The 11,680-nt window shown below is 45.9% G+C and overlaps 1 protein-coding gene across 1 annotated transcript; it reads left to right on the forward strand.

The window, feature by feature from the left end:
• Nucleotides 1–1,170: 1,170 nt before the first annotated feature.
• Nucleotides 1,171–7,872, forward strand: ADORA2A (adenosine A2a receptor). Its single transcript, XM_010022915.1, has 2 exons — nt 1,171–1,520; nt 6,912–7,872. The coding sequence occupies exons 1-2, from the start codon at nt 1,171–1,173 to the stop codon at nt 7,870–7,872; spliced, it is 1,311 nt and encodes a 436-aa protein (XP_010021217.1).
• The last annotated feature ends 3,808 nt before the right edge of the window (nt 7,873–11,680 follow it).

An 11,680-nucleotide genomic window follows, 5' to 3' on the forward strand; every position in this document is an offset into this window, starting at 1 on the left:
ATGTCACTCTCTGACATACCTTGAATTATTCTCCCTGACGCTGATCACGTTCCAGTGTCCTTCCTTCACTTCGAGGAGAGATTGGGTATGGCAGCAGACTGGTGACCACACATGCCAGCAACATAACCCCCTTACGAATGAAGGTTCGTGTCACCGCAGAGCAGTGCGCTTTTAGGGCAAAGCACGTGAGGGTGGGCAGCACGTGATGGCTCAGGTCTTTGTGTTGGACCAGAGGAGGCAGGTGTGTGTGAGAAGGCTCCTCCACCTTTCCTTTGTGCAGCCACAGCACTTGCCAAGGCGTTATTAGTGGGGCTCTCATGTTTCAGGGCAGACTATTGAGCAGCTGCTCAAGTGCCAGCTCAGTTGGTAGCCTCGAAAACAAAACATCCCTTGTTTCTCATCACCATTGTAAATGACGTACCCAAGGTTCCTGAACCTTGGGTTTGGCCCTGCATCTTTCAGGAGACAAAATGTGAGATTTTTGCCAATGATGTATTCTTCTAGGTCTGTTTTATATCCGTTATCAATTTAATGTGCCACTTTAATGAGATTTTGCTTTTTCCGTCTCCTCCATAGAGCAGATTACTTAGCGTGTGCGGTTGGACTTTGTTTTTTTTCTTTTTTAAAGGAGACTCCAGGTGAAGAAGTTGAATGCTTCCTTCAGCTGAAGAGAGTATTTCCCAAGTCCTAGTGGGAAAAGGTGAAAAAGGGGGCCAGAGGATGTTGCTGGTAGGTTTGTACATGACAGGAAGCCATGACTAGCAGTGTAATTGTCAACAGGAAACAAAAAGTCATAGCTGATGTGACACCGCCATATAATACACTTTCTGTGTCGTGTTGCCTGCTGGACTGTGTGGCCTGGGAACCATTGTATGTCTACATGAGATATCCTCCTGTCCATTCATCTGCTGGAGTTTGAATTGTTCTGCATCTGGTGAATCCACTTTGCTGGAGTTGTCAAACCCTGGGATTTTTTCTTGACGCCTGCTACTGTAAAGATCTTCAACAGCTATGGGGAGAAAAGGGATGTGTGAGCAACCTTCACCAGCTGGCAGCTGAGTGCTCTTCAGACCCCAGGCAGCTTTGAGGTATCTCAGCTGTTCAGTGCTCTGCAGATATGAACGCTGAGCTTTTCTGGCACGTTCTCACATTGGCCTGCTCGTTCTCACCATGCTAGTACATGGGAAAGAAGACTTCCTCTCAGACATAGCTTATATCATCCTGGAACTGATCATTGCAGTGCTGGCCATCCTGGGGAACATCCTGGTCTGCTGGGCAGTCTATTTGAATAGCAACTTGCAGAACGTCACCAACTATTTTGTGGTGTCCCTGGCTGCTGCTGACATTGCCGTGGGTGTGCTGGCAATCCCCTTTGCCATCACCATCAGCACTGGCTTCTGTGCCTTCTTCTATGGCTGCCTTTTCATTGCCTGCTTCGTCCTGGTCTTGACACAGAGTTCAATCTTCAGCCTCCTTGCTATTGCCATTGACAGAATCATTGCGATCCGCATTCCCCTCAGGTAAGCATCGGTTGGGCTGATGGGGCTGGGGTGGTGAGGGATGAGCACAGTAATAATAATGCATCTGGAGGTGAACTGAGGAAGGAAAAGTTAAATGAGGATCAGCACTTTTTCTCTTGTAATTTGAAGAAAACCCCACTTTTCTAGGTCTTGAAGGCTGCCTTGGTTGTTGGATTTTCTGGTTGCTTCTTTTTGCAGTTCTTCTCTGCCCTCATATATGGTGTATGCTCATGGTATTGCATGGTGCTGCCTAGGAGCTGCCATTCCCAATTTAGACAGGATCACACACTAACCTCAACCTGCATTCTGAGCTGCAGCCAACAGCACCAGAAGGATCCCTGTGGGAAAGCGGAGCTAAAGCAATGCATGGTGGAGGGCAGAAAGCGGGTGACGACAACTCGTCTCCTTCCCCATGGGGAGACTGGGATTCTGCAGCCATACCAGCAGGTTGTGGAAAGTGTGGATGGGGTTTTGTTAAATGTGAAGGGAGGAGAAGCAGCAGCAGGCTATGAAGAAGTGGGTCCTAGGAGGTTTTGGAATAGCTCAGGCACTGCCTCTAGAAACAATGCATTACGAGGTCAAAGCAGAGGCTTGTCCCTAATCAGACCTCCAGATGGTTATTCTGTGGTGTCTACTCTGGAGTTTAAAGGAAGAAAAGCACATTCCAGTATTAGAGCTTGAAAGCTGAACATGACTAGCTGCTACTTTGTGTGCAGCCAGGGACAAGGGGAAGTTTTGCCACACACACACAGGGGCTGCTACTCAGTTCAGTCTTCCAGAAGCACATTGCTGTGATGGGATATATCTGACTGTGAGTATGAAGCAGCATTTAATTTTTGTGGGCTGGTTTGAATGCTGTGTGACAGTGCTTCCAAGTCGTTCAGTAAGCTTGAAAGACATAGAGGAAGCCCATGAGAGGCTGGTGTAGGCAAAGTGTAGGAGTCTCCTTCCTTCCTGTTTTGCCCTTAGGAGGATGCAGCCCACTGTCAGGAATGGAGAGACTTGCTTCCTATCCTTAACAAATGTGGCTGCAAAAATGCAACAAATTTCTGATTGTTGTGTTCTCAAGCTCTTGGGAGCTTGCCTCTGAAATGACTTTGAGAAGGGCTGATGTCTTTAACTCCTCTCTCATGAGCTAACCCTGAGGGCTTTTGCAGACAGTTTAAGCACTCTTACTGCTAGAGGATAACTTAGCAGAAGGATTTTAGAATCTGGATTTCTGCCCATTTTTGGCAGTATCACTGTAACTATACCGTCTTGAAATTTAATTTCCTGGAATAGCCAAGGTGAAGAGCCCTTCACAAAAACCAGACTTGTCAGTGCTGGGTAACGAACCGGGTTTGCTATTTTGTTTTTGAAATAACAGAACACACCTTCCTCTGCTACAGGAATAGGGGAGCTGATTGGATGCAGAAACACACAGGTACATCCATGGGTTCCTCTCCTCCTTGGTTTTTGGACACCTCAGTGCATAATTAGTTACCTTTGGAATGATTTTTCTGTGGATAAAAGATCTTCTCCCCAAAAATTGCAGTGAGGAAAGACATCTAGATGTAAAATTTAACAATACATTAAATCTGATTTGTGCAAGTCTCGTGTTCTGCCTTTCAAATGAATCAAACATGCAGAATTTGACAAACTTCCCACAAGTTCTCAAACCCTTTGCTGAATTCTGCCATGTTTTATACAAATGTAATGCTCTGCACATGGCAATAAAGCACTGCCAAGGAAGTGAGCCTGAGTCATTGCTGGGTCTGGGATAAGATCTGAAATGTCTCTAACATGGCAGGTACCTGAAACCTGCGCTCACTGATACAAACCCCCCTGGGTGTTCTGAACAAAACTGGCTGCAAGTCTGAGCTGCAGGATGAAGTCATGGGCCACAAACAATTGCCACTTTTCAGGCTCTTTGGTACCAGCAAAGGCTTTGTGGGCACAGTGCCCAGCCATGTGTTTTGGTGCAGGCATCTGTGGTAAAGATACTCCCATGGTGAAGGACAGGGAGGTCCGATGCACTGGGGAGAGGGGAGACGTTTTTCTTCCTGCAGCTAAACAGAAAAGTTTTCTCAGGCTACTGCCTGATCAGTGTGCGGGATTCAGCTGTTGTGGTCTAAATACTGATGCAGGTCATATAGTGCCAACTACAGTAACTTGCTGAAGTGCAGACCTTTTCCTCCGTTGAAAGGTGCTTTGCAGATGACTGCCTAAGCTGCTGGGATGCTTCTCTAGGAAAGTGTTACTAAGGTGCAGCTCCCTGTCATTTGGAACATTGGGACAGATTTATCCCATGTACTGATGATTGAAACTGCAGCTTTGAGGGGGCATTGGAATTTTTTTTGCCGGAGTCTAGGGCAGATGGACGTGAAGAACTGGCTTCTCAGAGTCTGGGGTAGGAAGAATAAGGGAGATGAACACAAACCCTGAGTAAACGATAGGACATGGAAAGGTCCTTTGTGCTGACAACAGTCTGTTTCAGCAGTTGCTTTAATTCTCTAGGGTTGCCTTCTCAAATGCTCATATATGAACATCTGAATCAGTGAAGCAGGGATTTAAAGTTTTATTGTCTCTTTGAGCCATATCTGGACTTATTTCTTTCCCTGTTCACCATAAACCTTTTGACTTTATGACAAGCATTTCCTTTTTTTGTTTGTGTCAAATAGATCATGGGCAGATTCAGCCTAATATGAAAGAAGAATAATTCACTTCCTCCTTTGAACAAGCATGGGCATAGCTTTGAAAGCACTGCCAGTTGTCTGTGGCTTCATGTGCCACAGTGGAACTTCCTGTTACCACGCTTTTAGTCTGGAAACTGATTGTGCCTTGGGCAAAAGAATGGAGTCTGTCCACAGTTATTGCTTCTGGAGTTTACAGCCCTGTGCCCACCTTTGGGATCCAACCCTACACTTTCTTCGTAGCATAGACAAGCACTAGTATCAGCACCTGGTAATAGGGGAGGAAGTTTCTTGAGTGAGACTTTTGGCAAAGGATCGTTTAGGTGGTGCATGAGAAGGTCTGGGTTTGGCTTCTTGCTCTGCCACAAGATTTCCTCGACAATGCTGGGGTTGTCAGTGTCTGTGGTTTCCAGATGCATGTAATAGGGATAGAATACCCTCATGTTGTCTTGCACCTATGACTGCAGCTCCTGAGGTGTGGGCTGTTGAGTGGATGCATCCAGTAAATGGTGTTTTGTAGTGATTTGTTAAAACCCATTGAGCACTGCTGGGATTCAGATCAAAGCCCAGTGCCCTCAGCCCATAAAGCCCACACAGGCTTTATGGTGTGATGCTCTGAAGGTGCCTGAAACATACTCCATGCATGGCAGAGCTGTCTGGCCAAGATGTGCAGTGCTGTCAACCAGAGCTGGGATTGAAGACAAGCAGCTGGCTGATTGGATGCCATGACAAAGAGTTAGGCCAGTTACATATCCTGCAATGTGTGGAAAGATTTGAACTCCTACCTGAGTTAACTGTGGTTCTTATACCAGCTCTGCCTTCCACCCAGCTTCATAGTTTATGAATCGGACTGGCGAGGTGCTGCACTTTGTGCAGGAATCCTGGTGACGGGGACCCAGCAGCATCACATCCTCAGCTGAGTTACTCTAGGCAGCACTGATGAGCTGTTCATGCACCAAAGGCAGCTGTGCTCCTGGAGTCAGTTTGCCAGGCTGATGGCTGGGAGAGCAGCAGAGGAGGTGAAATTATTTTGGGGAAAATATCCCCAATTTAATGTGTTTGCAGAAGTGGGGTTTATTTTCTAGAGGAATCAGGTGACCCATTCCCACAACCCAGCTCCACTGTGCTCTGCACTAATGTTCTTTGTGTCTGGAATTTCACGAGGATAAGTCATTGTTTGCGTAGTGAGTCCAGTATTTCCAGGAAGCACAAGAACTGCTTGTGCACAGACAATCCAGTGCTGTCTGGACACATCAGACACACTACAAAGTCACCTGCCAACTATGCAGAACATGGTCTGTAGGTGTGACCAGCTCCTTGCAGCAGGCTGTCTCCTACATAGGTGCCAGCAATTTACAGGGTATGTGATGCTTCCTGGAATCCCTGGACTTACCATGTAGACCTGTACAGCAGTACATGGGTTACAGAGACACACTTTGGCCTGGCTGCTGTGAGCCTAGAAAGATGCCAAGACAGGTACATGAACTCTCCAGTGGCTCTTAGACATCTCTAAGTGGACAAAAGGAATGAGTTCAAGGAAGTGTGCCTGGACAATAACCTTCCCTCAGTCAGCCAGAGGTGTCCCTGTGCATCCTAGAAATTAAGCTCTCCCAAACAAATTAACGTTTCTCAGTGGGTTCCTGTCCAACACAGTGCCACATCATGAGATGCTGTGAGCTTTTTCTCTTAACCCTTGGAGATACTGAGCAGGGCGTTGTGTAAATGCGCTCCCTGGTAGGCTGACAATGCCACTGCCAACACAATACACTGCAGCTGGAAAGCAGGCAGCTGCTTGGGTTAAGTGGTGTTCCTAAGCCTTGCAAAGTTTCTTGCATGGGATTCCCCAGAGGGGAAGAGGGAGGGAGAAGTGGGGGGTGTTTGCCTGAAGCAGTAATGAATATATTTTTAGTGGAAGGGAAGGGACATCTCTAGTCGTGGGATAACAGCTGCACAATTTCAAAATTCCTCTGACAAGATGCAGCCAATTCCAGGGCTTCGGGGTTTTGAGGTTTTTTGGCTTGTTTTTTTCCAAGCTTCAAGTGCCTTCAGCCAATCTCTTGCTCCCTGAGTGTACTTTTCAAAGCACAGATGCTGTTTTGCTGCATTGCTGAGGTCTGAATGTGATCAGCTCCCTGCTACCATGCATGCTGTGCCCTTAGCATCCCCTAGACCTTGAGCAGAATCCACTGCTTGCTGGAGAAAGCTTTTTACCTGTCAGCATCAGCTGAAATCTCTCTCATTTATGGAAGAGGGATTTCAGTATTTTTGGATACTGGGAATTGTGTGATTGGCTCCATCACCCACTCCTTTTTCTGATTTTGAAATGCAGCTGAGGAAGGGAGACTCAAGCTTGCCAGGCTTTGTGTGGAGCCAGGTTCTCCCCCCAAGGCCCATCAGCAGGGATTTAAAGCACATGCAGGATCTCCATTCTGTACTGTGCCCAGCAAAAGCAGCAGATGAAAACTGTATTCATTTCCCTGCTTTTCTGTCATGTATTCACTGCCTAAAGGAAAGAGGAGGGAAGTAGGTGGCATAAAACATCACCATGGAGTCTTTGCTGTGTTCTGCTGCGTGAGTTCTGCGTGGCAGTTCAAGGGCCCATCTGAAGAAGCAGGTGCCTTTCTTGCTGTCTTGTATCTTCTGGGCCATTGGGAAATTGCATGAGTGTCAGGGGCTGTTGAATTATACTGATGTAATTCCCATTTCCTCTGCTTTATAGGTACAATGGCTTGGTGACTGGCTCTCGAGCTAAAGGTATCATTGCCATCTGCTGGGTGTTGTCTTTCATCATCGGCTTGACACCAATGCTAGGGTGGCACAATCGTGCCCAGATCGAAGAGCTGGGTTCCAACAAGTCCTCTCCCATCAACTGCAGCAACAGTATGGTGGCATGTCTCTTTGAGGCTGTGGTCACCATGGAGTACATGGTCTACTACAACTTCTTTGCCTGTGTGCTCTTGCCCCTACTCCTTATGTTTGGTATCTACTTAAAAATCTTCATGGCAGCCCGGCGACAGCTCAAGCAGATGGAGAACAAGATGGTACATGGGGAACGTTCTCGCTCTACTTTGCAGAAGGAAGTCCATGCAGCCAAGTCTTTAGCCATCATTGTTGGGCTGTTTGCAGTTTGCTGGCTTCCACTACATATTATTAACTGCTTTACCCTTTTTTGCCCAAATTGTGCCCATGCTCCCCTCTGGCTGATGTATCTGGCTATTATCCTGTCTCATGCCAACTCGGTTGTAAATCCCCTAATTTATGCCTACCGAATCAGGGAGTTCCGATACACCTTCCGTAAAATCATCAGCCAGCACATCCTAGGCAGGAAGGAGCCATTCAAGGCAGGAACAGCTAGCTCCAGGACTTCCACTCATGGTGGGGACGCAGAGAACACCAGCATACGAATCAGTGAGTATGCATTGGAGGTATACACCAATGGAGAGATCCACAGGGATCCTGAAAAGCAGGACCTAAACAAATGCAAAGCTGGCTTGGATTGGCACCAGAATGGCAATGCTCTGAACATGGAGGCAAATGGTCATCTCCCACATTCCTGCAAAAATGGGACTCTCTCAGATGTGTGCATGAGCAGGGAGCTGCACAGTGAAGAACTACTTGATGCCCAGGTATCTTACTCGGATCTGGAAAGAGCAGCCTTGGCAGCAGCTGATGTTTCCTGATGAGACTTGCAAAATCTTCCTGATAGAATGATTTTTGGTTTTTTTCCTGTTGGTGACCTCTGCCATGGCAGAAAGGGAGGCTGGGGGACGGGGAGAGAGGTGTGCATCTCAATTGCTATGGAGAAAGGGGTCCCCTCCCCAGGACTGTTGGGATGATCCTAAATACTAGACTGGAGAAAAGCCAAGAGACCCCTGAAATGGACTGAGGAAGGAGGGACACGTTACCCATCAACGACCTGTCACCAAGAGCAGTGCCGAGGTCAAAGGTGGCATTCCAAGTTCAGCACTGGGAGACTCTGCTGATGCAGGCATATCATGACATTATATATGTACTGTGTACCGGTGGTTGTATGTTGGTTTTTCTGGCTTTACCCGCAGGAATAAAAATGTGCCTGGAAGTATTCACTGAATTGCAAAGAGCAGCAGGGAAGGGGTCGTTTAGTACTTTGGCCCTGCAACAAACACAAGGGGGATAGCAACATCTGTTGGTCAGGAAGGATGCCAGCAGCTGCTTGGAGAGGGAAGGAATTTACCTGATGGGAATTTTGGATACCTTCAACCATGGCATTTTGTTCATGTTTTTAAAGCTTATACTGCAACAGGTTGCTTGAATATTTTTTTTCTTGTCTTGATAAGATTACTTCTATGTTAAGTTATAAAAGATGGGCCAGAACTCATATCCATTCCCTGAGCGCTCAACGTTCCAGATGCACAAGGCAAATAAATTCACAGCTCTCTACTTTGAAAATGGAGTCTGTAATATGGATTTCCCTTAGTAAAAGGGCTGTTAGCAGGACTTGGTGCTGCACACAGCAGGCAAACAGGCCAGGCTGTGGTCTGTGTCACCAGGGTGGTCATGCCTCGAGGTGTGTGAGCTGTCTGTAGGCTGGTGGGCACTGTCTGCTGCCTCCCACCCTGTCTCCGTGTTTGACCTCCTGAGCTCCTAGAATGCAAATTCTTTCCATGGCTTCAGATATATGTGGGGGGACCTAATTTTCCATATTTTGTTCATTTTCATCCTCACTCAGAAAGCTGTGGGATCATCATCTTCCTTATTGGAGCAGGGAGGAACACACACTCGTACCTAACGCTTACTTTTTGAATTCCAGTGAGATCTCTTTAAACACCTTTTCTCCTGTGATTTCAGCTTTTTCCTCATGTGCTTTACTGTGAAGCCTGATGTGTCTCTGTGGTGCAGAGGCCAACAGAACTGGGTCTGTTTGGTTAGAAGATACTTCTACTCTGAGAAGCTGAAAGGCATCGGCAGTAGTGGAAACCAGCTTAGGAACTGCAGTAGTCTCCTGTGTAAGAGAACAGGCAAGTTCATGGTGCAGCAAGTCTATGCGCTGGTGTGGTTTGGTGCAGAAGTATTTCACAGCAGTTTGATAATTTTCCGGATCATTTATGAAGCCTGATAGCTCAAGGACATCAGAATGCTACGTTCGGCTTGAATTCTACCTAAAGATTGTCTTGGTTTTGTTCTCCAGACAAATAATTCATGTCTAATACCACCAGCCTTCTGGAGAGACAGGCAATAATGGTCCTACTGGAAAACTAAAAGTCTGCTAATTCCAGGGATCTGATGCTTATTCCCTGGCTAGAAACATCAGAAATATCATCTGCCCAAACCTGGCTCCTCCTGACGTGTGTCAACTAACATTTCAGAAGCCAAATAATCTCTTTTGCAGAAAGGGTAAGGGAACTGGATTTTGATATTTGAGGAAGAGCAGGTTAGGTTTGTGTGTTCTTATTCCATGTTTATTTTATATATTGTGAACTATTAAAATGAAAAGTCAGTTTTATTTGAGGATAATTTTCTTTTTGCCAGTGACGAAGGTGGAGAATAGTTTATAATGCTGAATGTGTTCAAGTACGTAACTGCTCCAGGCTAGCACAAGAGATGGATAAAACCACCACAACCTGTAACAGAAAGACAGGTAAATTTGTAGAACAGTTGACTTTAGAGTTTAATTGAATTGCTGCTTTCTTGGCACGGCTCTTCCACGTAGTCTGACGTCAGAGGAGTGGATTATCACTCCAGCACCACTTACAAACATGAAGCTGTTTCCCCAAGACTCACATTGTAGGTAGTTCCTCTGTAGGGTGACTTGGGATCTTGTTACTCTTGATGTTTCTTGATGGGGTATTTCTGTAGGTTAGTAGTGGGATGGCTCCTCTGACCTCCTGTGTAACAGTGGCAGAGGAACTCAGTCAGGAAAATGGGGATCTGATCTCTTCAGACCTCAGCTGGGAGCTGAAATGTTTCTAAGAATAACACAAGATTACATCCGGTATTCATGTCAATAACAATTAGGTCCACAAAGAAGCAGAGCAGGGAAGCAAGTGTGGGAAAATACCAGCATCGCTCATGTGCTGGAACACACACGAGTGCAGAAGTGTCTCCTATTGAGCTTTAGTTGCCATTGTAATGAGATGTTTCATGCCACATTGCATCAGACTTTCAACAACTGATGTGGGTTGCTCGCTTTCTATTGTTTCCTGAGCTTCTTCATACTCAATTATGCCAGCTTTTTGCTTGGTTGCCACGAGAATCAAGTTGATCTATGTTGATGTGACAAATATAGGATTGTCATTCTGGAAAGCTTGCCCGCCCAACCAGATTGCCATGTAAGCTTACTGTATCTCCAGATGTCTTGAAATTAGCTTTTCTGTTGTTGTATGAGATGCCCACTGAGTGTCCAGTCTCTTTCAATATTAGTGATCCAGATCCGACATGAAAAGGGTGTGTGAAGGGGCTGGCAGATGTGTGCAGGAGGAAGTGCAGTGGGTGTAAGGAGGCAGCATGTTTTACATAGCATTAGGAGTGAGTCTGCAGTCACAGGAAGGAAGGGATGGCAATTGCACCACATGCTGTGTGGGCCTTCTGGCAAACATATGTCTGAGATGGACCTTCAGAAGATGTTTCATTTGTTGTGGGGAGCATGAGCCTTTTGAACAGAATTTTGGACGTCTTATTTCCCAGGGATGACTATGGCAAGGCTTTTTTTTCCCTTTTTTTTTTTTTTTTCTTTTGTTTGTTTGTTTGTGGTTTGGTTTTGGTTTTTTTAAGGGAAAAAAGGAAAAAGAGCTGTAAGTCCAATCAATGAAATATGCTCTTCTGGCAGCATTCTCCACTCTTGAAAAGTACCTGTATTCTAAACTGCATAGAGATCATCAGAAAAGTGAAATTATTTTTTTTCCCACTCATCCCCATTTTCCTTCCAGCTGAAGAACGTTTAGCTGATGGACTACAGCTCTTCTGGATGAACAAAGATGGTACCAAGACAAAGGGAAGAGTGGGGTGACTTATAAGGAGAGGCTGGAGAAGGCCTCCTTGGGAATCCAAGGTTCAGTGGGTCCAGAGAGTAAGAGCTGGGCTAAGAAGAAACTAATTTCATTCAACTGGAACTTCCTACTAAAAATGACTGAAGATCCATAGAGAGATGTGATGCCTCATTTGATGTGAGGGAATCCATGAATTTTACCATTCTCTGAAGTCTTTTTGGCTACAGGGTTTATTTGTTTTATAGGGTTTCAGAGAAAGTAAAGTTTGATCAACTGCCAGGAGTAATTTTATCAAGAGTTCTTCTTGGGGTCCCCTCCTCACTAAGACACTGGGTTTTGTGTGCGCAAGTGAAGTGCACTTACAGTTTTGTCCTGCAGGGTTTCATTTGGATCAGTGAAGCTTGTGCAAGCTTGAACTGCAACTCTTGAACAGAGAAGCAATTTGGCATGGTGAGACAGCTGGGGTTAGTATAGACAGAAAAGGTTTGCTACTGCTTGGTGCTAAGAAGCTTATTGTGCAGAT

The sequence above is a fragment of the Nestor notabilis genome, unplaced genomic scaffold (assembly GCF_000696875.1).
Source record: "Nestor notabilis isolate BGI_N333 unplaced genomic scaffold, ASM69687v1 scaffold27929, whole genome shotgun sequence".
In the NCBI taxonomy this organism is placed as follows: Eukaryota; Metazoa; Chordata; class Aves; order Psittaciformes; family Psittacidae; genus Nestor; species Nestor notabilis.

Bases quoted from the DNA above. Each gene is read 5' to 3' on its own strand.
- ADORA2A (XM_010022915.1), top strand. From the start codon at position 1,171: ATGCTAGTACATGGGAAAGAAGACTTCCTCTCAGACATAGCTTATATC. The intron at 1,521-6,911 runs GTAAGCATCGGT...TCTGCTTTATAG, and splicing joins GCGATCCGCATTCCCCTCAG to GTACAATGGCTTGGTGACTG.